The following is an 18,077-nucleotide window of genomic DNA, read 5'->3' as shown; positions in this document are numbered from 1 at the left end:
GACACTCAAGGGAAAGTCATAAGGAAAAGGCTCACCTGTGCTGGGCTGAACCAGCCATGTGGGCAGGCACAGTGCTCCCCACAAGTCCCTTTGCCCTTGGTGCTCGTCCTGTGGGGACTTTTCCGCACACTGTCCCACAAGGTGACCAGCTTGGTCCTGTTTGAAGCTGGGCCCCCAGGTCCTGAAGAAGGCATGGTCTGAGAATTGTAACCGAGCCCCTGAGGGCTCCTCTGCCAGCCACAAGCGCAGTGGGCATCCCTGAGTACTGTGGGTGCATTCCTGCCGGCATCCATCCCATCGGACCCCCGGCTGCAGCTGTGTTGCTTGGTGAGGTATGCATTCATAGTGCACTGATGCCTACTCTTTCCTTTGGTCAGCTCTGCCCAGGAATGTTTCCTCCTTGACACCCCTTGCTTCCAGGCAGTTGTAAAAGTCTCTTTTTTCCCCCTCGCGTGGATCCCTCAGTAGCTTTGACAGCTGCTATAAGCAGTGCATCCTGGGAGCAGTGGGAGCAGCGAGAGCAGCTCCGCACAGCATTATCTGCGGGCTGGTAGCTCTTTGTCAATAGATGACTCAACTCACAGAGCAACTTGACAGTATCCCTGCTCTAGGCAGAAGCAATCAATGCTCCACACAGCTGGGCAACAAGACTGTACACTGCATTACAAGCCCTTTTTGGATGGAGCCCCACGGTAAAGAATACTCTCTGCAATTTGGCATTCTGGCTTTTCCCTCTCCTGGCTGATCCCCACACAAAATACAGACCTCAGGAAAGAGAGCTTCTTAATCAGGCTAGCAGGACCCTTCTTTCCGGAAAGAATGCATCTAGGCTGAAACAACATAGCAGAAGCCATTTAAAGTGATGGGAAAGTTAACCTGTCAAGGAATTTCCAACATTTACAGGAATCACTTATCGAGAGAGATATTTGCCAAGACAGACCAAATCATGAGGCAACTAAATAAGAGCGTCAGTATTAACTCTAAAGAAGCTCAATTCATTTAGAAAAATTGCTGAGGTCACAGCATGCTACTAGAGTCCTTTAAAATTTGGAAGTTTAATGTGTTTTAGATCATGATTACTCACTGCAATCTAAGAAAACATTCTTTATGCTATCAACAATTATTATTTCCTTCTGATTAAAAAAAAGCAATTTTCAAAAGTTCAAAACTGAGGGGTTGGCTTATTTTAACACAGTGTTTTTCCTTACCCAAAATTATCCTGAGGATTTCCTTTCAAATACTTTACCACAACAAATACATTCACCACAGAAAGGGACTGCATTTTAAAGTAAAAGACACATCCAACTCTGCCATCCAGCATTTTGGTTTCCAAAGACAGAATTTTCAAATTCTTTCTCTGAAAAATAAGTGAAATCTATCCAATTTAAAGAAATTGCCTTCCAGAGAGGACATGATTGTTTTAAAATTTTAGCATGATTCACAGAAGCCACCCATAGTATTTTCAGTAAAGGAAAAGGTGCCTAGAGTTTGTATTCTTTTTGAAACTTTCTCCATCTGTAACATAAATGTTGTAACATACATGCTTATCATATATCCTAAGGAAATAATTTGGTTTGATTGGGAAGCAAGCTGCCATCTATGCAGCACCAAAAATGATGATATAACCCCATGATATAATAATTTTATCTACAGACCATCAGATACTATTAGATCTAACTTCTCAGTGGAATGACCAGTGGATGGAGTAGTGTAGACCTCATTTATGACTAAGCTGGCAAGGTTATTATTTCAAAGGCCAGGATTATAACATATTCTACATTTCAATGCTGGGATTCACTAGATAAATTATTGATGTATATAAAAACCCTGAATGAATTAGGCAGGATCTTCCCTTTCCATGTATCTCCACAAAAAGTATACTTTTCCAATTTTTCAACAGGAGGTTGACATTAGTACCTTGCCTGGCACAGTAGGCATCCAAAACATCTTTGCTAAATAATTATAACTCATATGAATAAGTTCAAAAGGCAGGCCCTGGTCCATTACTGATCATTTTTTTCAAAGCACCTAGTGCACTGACTGCCCAGCACACAGCAGGTTTATAAATACATTTCTTGGATGGATATATGGAGGGTTTGGTGGATGTATAAATAGAAGGAAGAGTAGAGGAATGAAGCAGTTAACATTTTTTGAAAACAATATTTAATTCAGCAATGCTCCAGAATAATAAACTCTTCCATTAAGGTTAGTTTCAGTGCTGGTTTTGAGGTGTTAAAGAACTTTGACAGAAGAATAAATAATAAGAAGAAGAAGAAGGAGGAGGAGGAGGAGGAGGAGGAGGAGGAGGAGGAGGAGGAGGAGATGACGACAACTTTAACACTTTAACTATTGGGAAGAAATATGTGGCATTAATGGTCTTTTTTCCTGAAAGAAGATCAATGCTTGAAAATGGTAAAATTGGGGCAAATAGTTCATTATGTGATACTCAGTGGGCGAAATCCGATTTTTAGAGAGAGAGGGAGAGGGAGAGAGAAACATTGATATGAGAGAAGAACGCTGACTGGTTGCCTCCCATATGAGCCCCAACTGGGGATCAAACCTGCAACCTAGGCATGTGCCCTGACTGGAAATCAAACCCACAACCTTTTGATATATGGGGCAATGCTCCAACCAACTGAGGCATCAGCCAGGGTTGAATGGGTCATTTTTAATGAGCTATTTCTTCTCAACACAAGGACAACAGAATTCCTATTTTAATAACCTCAACATGTCATTCCTATATTGATAAATATGTTGTGTAACTAATATTACTTGCCTTGAAGGATCTTAAATACCATATCAAACTTCCATTAAACTCATTATAATATTATATTGAAATTATTCTTTACTTTAATACATATAACATAATTCCAGCCTCCTGTCTTCCTCTTCCTGTCTATTTTTTTTTTCCTTTTCAAACATGATGTTTGGCTTTCTAAGTCTGAAGACAGACCACTTAAACAGATAAATGTGTCCAACTAACCCACTGTACTATGAGACAGACCTACTAATTAAAGATAATTCAATTTGATCAACTGTAATTGGACAATTGTAATGACCATGAGATGACATGAAATTCTGGCCAAACAAGAATTAGTGGTGCCCAAGTACACATCCCACTTATCATTGTGATTTAACATGGGCAGATGGTGCACAGGGCAATGCCTAGATGAGATGTATCTTCTTGACCTCTCTTTGACCTGTTACTGTCTCCATAGAGCCACCACTAGCTTTAAAGCAGAGGCTTAAATGAATATCCTGGCTTGATTTGTTTAAAATTAAATAGCAACGATGACTTACTAAATAAATTGTACCGCACTAAAACACTATGCAGATATTCTTGCCAGATAAAATTTCCTCAGGCTCTCTCTGCATATGGGAAATGAAAATATTAATTACGAAACAAGAGCTAAGTAGTGTTTGCTAAAGGATGACTGGGTAGCAGAAACCCTTTAGCATCCATAAGTAATGTGTTAGATAATCACAAAATGATATGAAGTATTAGATACAATTTATCTTGATTTCAAAATTGTATATAGTCTATTCCTGGGACTGCAAATTCTAGAGATGTTATAAATGCTAACAAATTAATATTCTTGTACATCTAATAGCCTTCAGCCTAGGAAATCTCCAGATCTAATCACATTTACCTTTCAAAATAAGAGAGCACCAAGAATATTTAAAGTATTTCAGGCTCTAAATTTATTTCCAAAATACTTAAAACCAATTTAATCATAAATCTTAGGAGGCAAAGCAAGAAGGAATTAACAGTGAGCTATAGAGATTTCACCTGGACATAGAATTTAATAGGAAGTAAACAAAAATAGTTTTAAAATGTCCCAAATTCTCACTAATATGCTTGGATTTTGGTGGGTGTTGAGGAGAGGGGATTAATCTGAATTAATGTAAGGCTGAATTGTAAAATGGGTTTCAGGAAATGCAGATGTATTTTATTCTAACACAGTAACACTGTTGGAGAAATAAGAACTTAAGTTATGTGACATTTCTTAAGAGATTCTGAGAAGAACACTAATAAAAGGTAATAATCATTTATAATTTACAAATTGTAGCTATTGAATCTAAATAATGAGCTCCACTGCTATAAGAAATTTGTCCTTGTCCTTCAAAATTAGAGTAATGTCACTCCCCGGAAGCTTTCCAGACACCCCTGTCATATTCAGTTACACTCCACAGTGTTTGTATGCTTGTGTACGTAAATACCTTTCACAGTGGTCGATTTCTCTCAATCCACCACTATGACAACCACCCTGGTCGAAGCTACCATCATGTCTCTGCAGAGGTGGTGAAACAGCTCCCGAGCTGGTCTCTGGCCTCCACCCTTACTCCAGTTCACTCTCACACAGTGGCCAGCGTGGCTTCTTCCGAAATGTGAATGCAGTCAGGTCCCACTCTGCATAACACCTGTCAATAAAATCTCTGAGGATCTTTATCCCCATAGACAACATCTTCAAACTGGCCTGCCTGGTCCTTGATGATGGCCTGTGTGACTTGGCCTCTGTGCTTTCTCCAGTCTCATCCATGCCTCACCCCCTTGCCCCATCCACCTTCCAACCACACAAGCCTTGACTACCTTGTGGCCATTACACATGCTCTCTTCCCTTGCCCACACCTTCACATAAGTCATTCCTACTCACCCTTCACATAAGTCATTCCTACTCGCCCTTCTATAAGGTGCTTCAAGAAACAACTTCCTGAAAGCCATCCCAAGAAGGGTCAGCTTACTCTGCAACACAGCTCTAAAACAAGTCTCCCAGACCTTCCTTCACAGCAGCTTGTCATTCCAAAGACTCTTCTATTCAGAAATTCTGGAGTTCTCCCTGTCCTTCAGAGCTCAGCTCAAATGTCACCTTTCCAAGAAACCATTCCCTGGACACTGTGCCCCACCCTTCTTCCAGAACAGATCAGGTCATCCTCCCATGAAACACTCACTTAATGCCTGTGCCTTTCTTTTTTCTTTTCTTTTTCTTAATATACTTTTATCGCTTTTTGTTAGAGAAAGAGGGAGGGAAGAGAGAGAAATAGAAACATTGGTGTTGATCGGCTGCCTCCTGCAGGCCCCTTACTGGGGATTGAGCCTGAAACCCAGGCATGTGTCCTGACCAGGAATCGAACCAGTGACCTCTTGGTGCATGGGATGATGCTCAATCCACTGAGCAACACTGGCTAGACACACCTGTGCCTTTCTATTTCAACACTTACATGTCTGTATTTAAAGTAAAAATTACTCAATCTGGGCCATTCTTCTCACACAGAATATAGGTAAATGCCATTAGGGAAGGGAGAGGGCTGTTTTTTGTATCTGCACCCTCTGAACCAAGCACAAAGGAAGTATTTAGTATTTATTAAAACAAATCAAGTAAGAAAGAAGATAAAAATTGTCTTTCAGTGGTTATACCAACATTGGTATTCAAGTCTGTGTTCTTCCTCTCAGTGCAAAATGAACAAATAAGCACTGTGAATTTAAACACAAACTAGCTATGTGCTCTTAAGGTCATCATTTAAGTGAAACATTCTGTGTGGCTGAGTGGTGTAGTGGTATGCATTAACTCATTTGGGGGAAGAAATTTGATAGTGGTCTTATAATACTAAGAAATTGAAATGGCTTTTGTTTATTTTAGTAAGATATTCATTCATAAAAGCTATACTTCCTGACAGCTGTGATTTTCTCTCAAGTGTTTTCAAGTTGTTCTCCCTTTATATAGATAGTGAAAAAGGGGGAGTGGGGAAAAAAAGCCATTCAGTGGGAAAGCAGGGAGAGAATCCCAAACTCCAACCACCAAAGTCTTGACCCTCTTAAAGTTATATACTCCAGAGGCACAGTGAGTTCAGGATCCTGAAAGTGTATATAGAGAGCAGAAAGGCAAGATGACACCTCCTCTTCCTCCCCATTAATCAAGTTAAAAAGTTAAAAAATTAAACAGCATTAGTATTTATAACAGTACCTTAATTATATATTTTTAAATATTTTTAAATATGGTTAAAAAATACATAACACAGATCTATCCTCTTAACAAAGTTTAAGTATGTAGTACAGTATTGTTAACCACACACACAGTGTTGCACAGCAAATCTCCAAAACATTTTGATCATGAACTACTGAAATTCTATTGCTTTTATTTATTTTTTAAATGTTTTTTTTTCAAATATATTTTTATTAATTTCAGAGAAGAAGGGAGAGGGAGAGGGAAATAGAAACATCGATGATGAGAGAGAATCATTGATTGGGTGCCTCCTGTACACCCCCCCAATGGGGATCTAGCCCACAACCAGAGCATGTGCCCTGACCAGGAATCAAACTGTGACCTCCTGGTTCATAGGTCAATGCTCAACCACTGAAATTATATTCCTTTTGAACAGCAAATCCTCAATTCCCCTCCTCCCAGGCCCTAGCAACCTCCATTCTACTTCCTGCTTCTATGAATTCTCTACTTTAGATACCTCATACAATATAAATCAAATCATTCAGTGTTTGTTTTTCTGTGACTGGCTTATTTCATTTAGCATTATGTCCCCAAAGTTCATTCATGTTATAGCATATGATAGGATTTCTTCCTTTTTATGGCTGAATAATACTCCATTGTTTCTATATACCACATTTTCTTAATCCATCAATGGATATTTAGGCTGTTTCCACCTCGGTGCTATCTATGCTAATAAAAGGGTAATATGAAAATTGGTCATGACGTCCTCATAGTAACAACCAAACAGCAGGCTGCATGGGGCCACAGGTTGGCAGGGAGGTTAGCGAGGGACGACCAAACAACTGACCAGCAGGCTGTGTGGGGCGACCAGGCTGGCAGTGGGGGCAGTGAGGGGCAACCAGGCCAGCAGAGGGGGGCAGTGAAGGGTGACCAGGCCAGCAGTGGGGGCAGTGAGGGGCAACCAGGCTGGTGGGGCGGCAGTGAGGGGCGATCCGGCCAGCAGGTGGGGAAGTTACGAGTGACCAGGCTGGCAGAGGGGGCAGTTGAGGATGACCAGGTTGGCAGGGAGGGCAGTTAGGGGCGATCAGGCAGGCAGACAGGTGAGCAGTTAGGAGCCAGCAGTCCCAGATTGTGAGAGGGATGTCTGACTGCCGGTTTCGGCCCGATCCCTGGGATCGGGCCAAAACCGGCAGTCAGACATCCCCCGAGGGGTCCTGGATTGGAGAGGGTCCAGGTTGGGCTGAAGGGACCCCCGATGCACAAATTTCGTGTACTGGGCCTCTAGTTGTAAATAATGCTTCAAAGATCACAGGAGTGGAAATATCTTAAGACCCTAATTTCACTTTTTTGAATAAATGGAAATGGGATTTATGAGTCATATGACAGTTTTATTTTTAAGTTTTTTGAGAAACGTCCATGTTTCCTATAGCAGCTGAGCCATTTTACATTTCCATCAACAGGGTACAGGGTTCCAATTTCTCCACTTTCTCATGTGTTTATGCTGCTGCTGTTGCTGTTTTCTAACAGTCATGCTAACAGGTCTGAGCTTTTTTCTTTCTCAAGATTCTTTTTATCTATTCAGGTACTTTTATGTTTCCACATAAATATTAGTATTTTTTTTTTCTCTATTTCTGTAAAGAATGCCATTGGAATATTTACAGGGATTGCATTGAATCTGAAGATTGCTTTGGGTAGTATGGACATTTTTTAAAAATGTTGTCTTCTGCTCTATGAACATTTATTTGTTTTATTTCTTTCATCAGTGTTTTGTAAAATTTGGTATAAAAGTCATTCATTGCCATGGTTAAGTTTATCCCTGTGTATTATTTTTTATGTTATTGTAAATAAGGTTGTTTTAATTCCCCATTCAAATTGTTCATTGTTATGCATATAAGCAAACACATTTTTTGTATATTGATTTTGTATCCTGCAACTTTGCTGAATTAGCTTTTTAGTTCTAACAGTTGTGTGTATAATCTTTAGTGTTTTCTATATATAAAATAATGTTACTTGTGAACAGAGGCCATTTTACTTCTTTCTTGCCAACTTAAAAACCCTTAATTTGGTTTGGGTTTGTGTGTGTATGTGTGCGCACGCACACATTTGCCCAATTGCTCTGGTTAGGACTTCCAGTACAACACTGAATAACACTGGCGACAGTGGGAACCCTTATATTGTTCCTGATCCTAGAGAAAAAATTTTCAGTTTTTCACTATTGAGTCTGATGTTAGCTATGGGCTTTTCATATAGGGCCTTTATTATGTTGAGGTAATTCCCTTCTATTTCTAGTTTGTTGAGTGTTTATATCATGAAATAATATTAAAATTTGTCAATGATTTTCTTCATCTGTTGAGATGATCATGTGATTTTTGTCCTTTTCTGTTAATGTGGTATATCTCATTGATTATTTTTTTTTAATGTTGAAGCACCTTTGAATCTCATGGATAAAGCACACTTGATCATAGTGTAAGACTCTTTTAAGGTGCTGTTGAATTCAGTATGCTAGTATTTTGTATAGAATTTTTGCATTTATTTATTAGAAATATTGGCCTGAAGTTTTCTTTTCTTGTGGTATCTTTTTCTAGATTTGGTATCATAGTAATGTGGCCTCATAAGTCTGGAAGTGATCCTACCATTTTAATTTTTTGTAAGAATTGTAGAAGAATTGGCATTAATTCTTCCTTAAATGTTTGGTAGATTTCACCAGTGAATCTATCTCATCCTTGGCTCTTTTTGGTTGGGAGGCTTTTAATGATTGATTTAATCTTCTTACTAGTTAGAAGTTAAACGATAAAAGTATAAAAAATAACTGTAACTATAAAAATATGTTAATGGATGCACAAATAATTACATATTTTTGTATTGTGCATCCATTAACATATTCAAATTTTATAATTTTTATGATTCAGTCTTCATAGGTTGTCATTTTCTAGGAATGTATTTATTTCTCTTAGATTATCTAGTTTTTTGGTATATAATTGTTCACATTAGTCCCAATCCTTTTAATTTATTTGGCATCAATTGCGGCATCTCTTTCAGTTCTGTTTTTATTCATTTGAGCCTTTCTCTTTTTTTATTAGCTAATGTAGCTAAAAGTGTCAATTTTATCTTTTTTTTAAAAAACAGTTCTTATTTTTGTTCATTTTTCTATTGTTCTTTTACTCTATACTTAATTTATTTTTGTTTCAAACCTAGTTATTGCCTTTTTTTTCTGTTAACTTTAGGTTTAATTTGTTCTTATCTTTCTAGTTCTTTGAAGTATAAAGTTAGGTTGTTTACTTTAAATCTTTTTTTAATGTAGGCACTTATCACTATAAACTTTCTTAGTATTGTTTATGCTGCATCCCATAAGTTTTGGTATGTGTGTTTTTGTTTTTATTAGTCTCAAGATATTTTTGAATTTCTCATTTGCTTTCCACTTTAAACTATTAATCATTCAAGAATGTGTTGTTTAATTTCCAGATATTTGTGACTTTTTCCAGTTTTCCTTCTGCCATTATTTAGTTTCATTCCATTTGGGTTGGAATATACATCATATAATTTCAATCTTCTTAATTTTGTTAAGACTTGTTTTGCAACCTAACGTGATTAGTCCTATAGAATGTTCTTGTGTATTTAAGAAGAATGTGCATTCTGTTGCTATTAGATTGAACAGCTCTCTATATGTGTTAGGCCCTTTTCATCTATTGTGTTATTCAACTCCTCCGTTTCCTTGTTGATCTTCTATCGGGATGTTCTATCCATTATTAAAAGTCAGGCATTGAAATCTTCTATTAGTGTTGCTATCTGTTTCTCCCTTTAGTTCTGTCAATGTTTGCTTCATGTATTTGATGTTCTGATGTTGATGCATATGTAATTATAATTGTCATATTTTCTTGGAAAATTGACCCTTCTATCATTACATAATGTCTTTCTTTGTCTCTTGAGAATTTTTGATTATTATCATTTGCATGGGATATCTTTATCCATTCTTTCACTTTCAGCCTCCACGTGGCCTTAAATCTAAAGTGAGTCCCTTATAGATAGCATATAGTTTAATCTTGTTTTTATTATCCATTCAGCCACTCTATGTCTCATTTAAATAAATTATTATTAGGAAAGAACTTACTCTTGTCACTTTGTTAATTGTTTTATAGTTTACGTATGCCTCTTTTCTTCTCTTGGTACTTTCCTTTGTGTTTCATTTATTTATTTACTTATTTAAATTTTTGTACTGGAGTGATTTGATACCTTTCTCATTTTCTTTTGATTATCTTCTGTAGGTATTTTCTCTGTGATTACCATAGAACTCGGACAAAACACCTTATTCCTATAGTAATCTACTTTAAACTGATGAGCTGATAACAGTGTAATTTTAATTATAAACTTTACACTTCTACTTCCCCTACACTTTGTTATTAATGTCACAAATTACATATTTTTGTATTGTGCATCCATTAACATATTTTTATAGTTACAGTTATTTTTTATACTTTTATCGTTTAACTTCTTTAGCACTGAACACTGAGCTTAGTGCATGTAACAATATGCTCTTGTCCAAGCTTTCATTGGCTTGAAAATTAATTTAAATATTGAAAGTATATTGATTTAAATGATGGGGGCTCTTGGCTCTTGATCAGATTCTTAGGAACCTAATATGTGTAACACCCTGCATGTGTTGTTTCCAAGTGCCAGTCTCCCCACTCTTCCAATGCTGGGTGCTCAACTGATTCTTCCCTGGTTGCCAGGAGCAGACAAGGTAGTGTGGGAAGGTATGGGGCCCTACACATGCCATCTCCTGCTCCGAGTTTAATGTGAGAGAAAATGCATGAATAATAAAATGTGCCAAAATAACACTATGGAATTGACTTATAACTGAATAAAAGAGAGAAGGAGTACAAGGAGGGAGAAGGAAGGAAGGAAGAAAAGAAGGGAGGAAGGAAGGAAGGGAGGAAGAAAGGGAAAGAGAAAAAAAAGAATAACAAAAAATAAAGGAAAGGAGGGAGGAAAAGTCACAAAATAAGTAAAGAAATATGTATATCTATAAAAGCCTAAGGGACCAAATGACCGAACAACCAAACGACTGGTCAACCGGTTGCTATGACACACACTGATCACCAAGGGGCAGACGCTCAACGCAGAAGCTGCCCCTGGTGTCAGTGCACTCCAACCGCAGGAGTGCCGCTCAGCTGACCACAGGCGCCAGATGCCGGACTCACGGCTGGCAAGCACAGCTATGGCAGCAAGAGCCTCTACCGCCTCTGTGGCAGTGCTACCGAGCAGCAGCGGCAGCAGGTGCAGCAGGGCTAGGATGAGCGGGACTGGAGTGGCGCCTGGACCAGGTTTGGGCTCCTCCCCGGCTGCCTGCCACTTGGGGCACTACTACATCTCTCAGGGGATGTTGGACTGCTGGTTTTGGCCCGATCCCCACAGGCCATTGGGCCAAAACCAGCAGTCTGACATCCCCCGAGGGGTCCTGGATTGTGAGAGGGCGCAGGCCAGGCTGAGGGACCCCACCGGTGCACAAGCCTGTGCACCGGGCCTCTCGTCTCAACATAAAATACTGAGACAGATTGAATGATGCTATGCACAGAATCAAACTGGAACAAATATAAATGGACCTTCCTCTGACTATGGGACAGTCTGGCACACACCACTGAGGTCCCCTTAAGGCAGTCTGCCTGGCTTTTTGTTGTCACACCCAGAATTTGAGAGAGAACCATGATCTAGAATCAGTCTTTCTTTGGTCTAAGTTCTACATGCTCTTATTTTTTTCTGATGAATGATTTGTAATAGATACTTTCTAAAGTTATCAAAAGGTCACAAAACCTCCTGAGTTAAAAATAAGCCAGAATCTGACTTGTCAGAGGTAATTCATCTGTGGGTTGGCCTAAAGGCAGGGGTATGGATTAATAGACATGACAGGCCCTCTTCCAGCTCAATGATCTCTCCTTGGAGACTTGACATTTTAGTAAAATTTTACCTAATTGGCTTTGTTTTGGCCAGTGCATTTCAAATTCACATTTAATTAATCATTGCCTCCTCTTTAATTTACATCATTTTGCTTTTGTGCTTTTCATTTCATTCAATAAGGATTTATCGACTGTCTGTTTTGTACCAGGAACTATACTTGTGGTAAAGGAGTGAACTGTATTCAGGGTAGCAATTTGGCAGGGCAGAATTCCTTGAATAAACAAGTGTGCTGAGTGACATACAGGGACAACGTGAGGGATATCCCTGCTACTGAACATGTTCCATTGTGGCGAGTTTTATAATTATATGTGGGCATGCTTGTCTCTCCTTCTAGATTATAAACTCCTAAGAATAAAAATCATCTTTTATTTGTAAACTAACACTCTCCTTGCCTCATCATATAATTCTTATTGTTCAGTAAATACATGTTGAATTAAAGTTGGAAAATATGAGACTTGGTTTTAGGAAATATGTTCTAGTTCTGGCTCTACCATGAACTAGCTTTCACCTTAGAGAAGTTCCTTTAACTTGCTAAATTTTAATGACCACATTTGTAAAATTAAGGGAGTGGACTACAGAATCTATGAAACCACATTCAGTATTGCTGAAAGACAGGCATATCTGATGAGTGATGCCCTGTCAACATCTTGAGATTTAATAACAGTGCCTCCCAAATAACTAGAGAAATTTAAATGTAATATGTTATTCTAATAAACATTTAGGTTTATTATTATTTTTAACACATAGCAGGGTGGTTAAAAAGTATGGCATGGTGAATTTTCTGGCTTATTTTCTCAGTTTTACATTCTTTCAATAAGAACTTGCCAAATAGAAAGGCAGCACAACATAGTGGTGAGAAGCAGGGCCTCTGAAGTCAGACAGTTAAAGCCATTCCACCTCCACCACTTATTCATAGGCTAAGACAAGCACCTTCTCCCCTCCCTAAATAGCTCTTTACTGTGCTCACCTGAGAGCTCAGAACATTTTAATTGCTGCATACATACTTGAAGTCTCTCTTGTTAGGAATATTTCTCCCTTGTTAGGAATATTTAAAAAAAATTTTTGCATAATGTGCTAAAGCCTTGTACAACCTTTATGTACTTCTAGAGGCCTGGTGCATGAAATCGTGCATGCGGGAGGGGGGTCCCTCAGCCTGGCCTGTGCCCTCTTGCAATCAAGGTCTGGAGTTGGGGGCCCTGATTGGGGGTGGGGCCAGCCAAGGGGAGGGCTGCAGGAGGTTGGGGGGGGGGCGGCGACTGGCTGCTGGTGAGTGAGGGGTGGGGCAGACGGGGGCTCGGGAGGAGTCACGAGCAGAAGGCCGCAGGTGGGGGTGTGCTGCCGGTCTTTTTGGCCCGCTGCTCATGTTGGTGGCCTGCTCGCTGGCTGCTGCTAGCTTTTCAGACGTGGGCCCCGAGGTGGAGGGAGGCAGGGAGGAAGAGCCCACTCCTTGGCCGGCCCATCCCTGAGTCATGGCCCCTGGTCACAGCAGTGTCTGCTGGCAACCTGGGGACACACATGAGGCTGGCACTCAAGTCCCTGCATCCAGTGAGAAGGGCACTTGCTCCCCACCACTCCAATCATACAAATGCTGTGGTTGAACTGGAATATAAAAGAGAAAGGCCAGTGCAGCTGAGCTGAATAAATTTCAGATTTGTAGCCTCAATATTCTAATCTCTCCAGCTAATAGTAGTAGTAGCGTTAAATTTTACTGTCCTGCTAATTTAAGGGCATACTCTCCTATGGATATTCCCCCATCCTAACATCAGATCAGGTGGCGCCAACCCCCAATCGCCCTGCCAGTCACCCCCTTCTGTGGGGCAACCAGCAGGGCGATGGGGGGGCGGGGGTGGGGGCACTGGTGGCACCCACCTTGGCTGGTGGCCTGGTGCCGCTCACTCGCTGGCCCCGCCCCCGGCCAACCGGTTGTTCTGCAGGTTGTTCCACCATTTGGTCAATTTGCATATTAGGGTTTTATATAGATAGATTTTCTCCCAGTCAAAATAGATGAGGCATAAGGTTAGACATCTGAATTTACTTAGCCTCTCCAAGTCTCCAGTTTCTCTTCTATAGATAAGGATGATAATAGTCCCTGCCTCATAGAATTGTGTGAGAATAACATGAGTACATTTCTGTACTTAGTACAGTGCCTGGCACTTAATAATGCACAACAAGCTTTACCTAGAATTTTTTATCATCATTATCACTTCCCTCACTCCAGTTATAAATTGCAGAGGCTTATATAAAAAAATTCTGTAGTGCCTATATATGGACACTCAATAAAGGTTAATTGATAGGTTAATTGATTTCTATTGAATGTCAGAATTCTATATTAGTCCTAAACTTACCTTTCTAACTCCTATTTTTGATCAGGGCATTCTCCCCCTTGGCTGTGTTCTCAATAACATTATCACTGACAACATATTTACCATTTGTTGAGTACTTACAATTTGTCCTGAGCATAGATATTTCATGTGACTCTAATAACCCTACATGGTAAACACTGAGATGCCAATTTCGGATACAAATATTGGCTTAGAAAGATGCTATAGTTTTCCCATGGTCATAGCATTGGTAAGAAGTGAAACCAGGAACAAAATCAACATTCATACAACACTGCAGTGGAACATGAAAACTGTACTCATCATCTCTGTCACCATATGAATGGCCCCCTTTACAGACTTTGGGTGGTGGACACACAATGCAATATACAAATCATGTGTCATAGAACTGTACAGTTAAAACCTATATAATCTTATTAACCAATGTCACCCCAATAAATTTAATAAAAATATTCTAACTATACAATCTCATTTTTATGTTAGGTTTTGGTTTTTGAAAATACTGTTATATCCTTGATTTCTCTTATTCCTTGAAATAGCCCCACATGGTAGGCAGCCAGGGGAAAAACTGAAGATCATGGTTGTAAAATAATGTGTCCAGGGTTAGACAGCTGATAAGTGCTATTGTTGGAATCAGAATTCAAACCTCAGGGTTCTGTCCAAAATATTTCCACTATTCCATCCTGTTTTCTCCCACAGCATTTTTTTCCCCCATAGGATGAACACATGATGTCTCGTCATTCCCTTTGCCATAAAAAAAAGGGGGTAAAAGATGAGAAACTTTTAGTGAACCTAGAATTTAAGGATTTAAGTTTGGTGTTAGCAAAATAATTTGCATTCCCCTTCTCTGTTCCTATTTATGATCCTAAGGAAAGGCTTAATCAGGATTTAGAGAGATCTGAAAGAAACATCTTCCTAAACTTGAATGGCTGAAATAAAAATAAAGCTTCTGTCTTAATTATATTTCCTCTTGCAAGTCCAGGAGCATCTGCAGTTTCTTGCAGCCACAAGAAAGAGGCTTGGGTTTTTGTAAATCCATTTCTTTTGGCTAAAGAACAGCTTTAATCATAGCTGCTGCTGTTACCATTTAATGGTTATCAGCTATGAATATGCCAAGAAATACACAGACTAGAGCTAATTCTTTCAACAGCCCTGAAAGGCAAATTTTATTATTCCCATTTCTAGATGAAAAAAAAAAAACTGAGGTTTAGAGAAGTTAAGTAACTGCTCAAGGTCATGCAGCTATTAAGTGCAAATTCATGATTCAAATCCAGGTCAGTGTGATTCCAAACTATGATGTTTCCTACTCTACCATGTTGCTTCTCTAAAAAAAAAAAAAAAAAAAAAAAAAAAAGAAAGAAAGAAAAGAGAATCAAAGTGATGAGTCTTCTACCTTCCTTTACTCGTATAAGTACTTTGTTATTATTATTTTTTTAATCCTCACCCCCTCACCTAAGGATATTTTTCCATTGTTTTTAGAGAAAGTGGAAGAGAGAGGGAAATATCGATGTGAGAAAAACACACTGATCGGTTGCCTCCTGCATGAGCCCCAACCAGGGCCCGGGCCTGGGAGGAGCCTGAAACCCTGGCATATGCCATTGACTGAAATCAAACCCAGGACCCTTCAGTCCACAGGCCGATGCTCTATGCACTGAGCCAAACCAGCTAGGGCCAAATGCATACTTTGAAAGTTAAAACTCTGAGTCAAGCTGTGGAGGCTTTGGGAAAACAATGCAAACTCTAATTATATAAAACCTGTGTTGGTGAGAAGTCCAAGCAGAAGTCACTTATCAGCTACTTTGGGTCCAGTTCTTCACCACCTGACAGTGAATATTCATTTAGGTCTGCTGGGCTAAACGAAATGTGCTATTGTTCACCCAAATGTCCAAGTGCCGGCTGTGAGATCTTTCAAGCAAATCTTTACTCTAGCTCTCACTCATAAGCCAACAAAGCAGACATGATATGCAAATTATTTGTGGGTTGGGACCTGATGTCATAGAACTGTACAGTTCAAACCTGCTTGGACACCCTGCTTGGAGCCCAGGTACTGATGCTGAAAATACATTTGGGAGAATTCACCTCATGCAAATTTATTAGCATGCAGTAAACAATAAAATATTTCCTTTTCTGCAGGAAGGTCATTTATTTCATTCTTGGAATATGTTCTTCTGGTGAAATGTGTGCAACAAGAACGCACATAACTTTGTTGGCTATTTCCTAAATAGTCATCTGCTAGTAAAGAAAAGTATGACATCAATTATCTGAAATTTCTCCCTCCTTATTTTTACAATGTTCCATTGAAAATAACAGCACTGCTTGCCCTCTTGATGCAGGTGATGTGTGGCCAGTCTGAAGGGTAGTGGGGGAACTTACTGCATCCAATCTTCTAGGTGGCCTTTTTCAACTAGGCACATCAGAAACAGCACCTCATTCCACCTGGAGCAAATGGCTAGTCAATATGGCTACTGTGCCAGGGCAGGCAGGCCTCCTTTCAGCTCCAGAAAGCACCAGACCATTCAAGATAGAAATCGATCTCCTCCAGGACAGAAAGAAAGTGAATTAATGGCAGTAAGACAAATCCTTCCAGAAAGGAGAATCCAACAGGAGGTCCCAGTTACAGAGCATCTTGATGAGCTCAGTAGAGCCCAGGTAAGTGGCTGAATGGAAGTTTTGCACACCTGAAAATCATTGACACATACACCTTGCATTTCTGCCCACTTCTCAGACATCCTCCTGGCTTTCCCTGTCCACTGCCTTTTATTATTATTATTATTATTATTAATTGTTTGAAGTATTACAAATAGTATTGAGTGTTCATGTACAAATTCCCTGTTGCTTCACAAAGAATTCTACAAGGATAAATGAAAAGGACTAATATTCCTTGGGTGTCTTGGTCCAAGAAAAGGTCTTTTGAAAACTGCACTAAGTGTTTCTGGAAATTAAATTATGCTGTTAAGTATCTGCATTACAAACAGTTCCCCAGTTAGTGAGAAAACAATTGCTTTTGATTTAAATTAGGCTCTGACTAAAGTTTGCTCTCTCTCTGTCTCTCTCTCTCTGTCTCTCTCTCTCTTTGTTGTTTTTAATCCTCACCCTAGGATATTTTTCCATCGGTTTTTAGAGAGAGTGGAAGGGAGGGGGAGAGACAGAGAGAAAGAAACATCGATGTGAGAGACACACATCAATTGGTTGCCTCCCTCAAGAGGATTGAGCCTGCAACTGGGGTACATGCCCTTCAGTCTGTGGGTTGAAGCTCTAACCACTGAGCAAACTGGCTCGGACTAAAATATGTTCTCTTATAATCTAGGGCTGTGTCAACAATTATGTTTGGTCCACTCAATTAGCATTCTGTTGACAGTTTGTTCTTTGTAACATTGCTGATCTCTGCTATATCCCTCTACTGGTCCAGAAAGGAGCTGGCCTCTTTTCAAAAGTAATCTAAAGCAATCACATCTGATTCCTAATAACGTTGGCAGTTAACATGTACAATTAAGTTACAGGAAAGCAAAGGGCTATTTACATTTTTTTTCTTAATGCCAAGTTCTTTAATTGAGAATGAAGAAACCCACAGAAGTACAACATTGATAATAAAATGGATCTGTCTTTAAATAGAAATGATACCACCATTATGTTAACATTAAAATCCATAATGCTTAGCTTTACATTCCAATTATCTGAAAGTCGGTTCTATGAGCCTAAGTGTTTAGGTCTCCAATCCTCATAACATCACACATACTGGTGATTACCTACCTTATTCTAAGCATATGAGGTCTTAGACAAATCATTTAAAGCTTCAAAGTGCCTGAGGATATTGTGATTACAAATACAATGACACTTTTAAGAA

The 18,077-nt window shown here is 39.3% G+C and overlaps 1 protein-coding gene across 22 annotated transcripts in view; it reads right to left on the bottom strand.

The window, feature by feature from the left end:
* DLG2 (discs large MAGUK scaffold protein 2) overlaps positions 1-18,077 on the bottom strand; it is a 2,053,927-nt gene that overhangs the window by 765,826 nt on the left and 1,270,024 nt on the right. For 3 of the 22 annotated variants that reach the window (XM_080687300.1, XM_080687278.1, XM_080687281.1), the window contains exon 1: positions 36-598. The exons of 18 other annotated variants lie outside the window; for them this stretch is intronic. In XM_080687300.1, coding sequence (XP_080543426.1) covers positions 36-344 — 309 coding nt within the window. In that variant the 5' untranslated portion in view covers positions 345-598. Of the gene's footprint in view, positions 1-35; positions 614-18,077 lie in introns of those variants that run through there. One more of the 22 variants, XM_080687284.1, reaches the window with a different exon arrangement.

The sequence above is a fragment of the Plecotus auritus genome (genome assembly GCF_963455305.1).
Source record: "Plecotus auritus genome assembly, chromosome: 9".
NCBI lineage: Eukaryota > Metazoa > Chordata > Mammalia > Chiroptera > Vespertilionidae > Plecotus > Plecotus auritus.
Note: the sequence above shows the minus strand (reverse complement) of the source record. Positions and strands in the feature narration are given on the sequence as shown.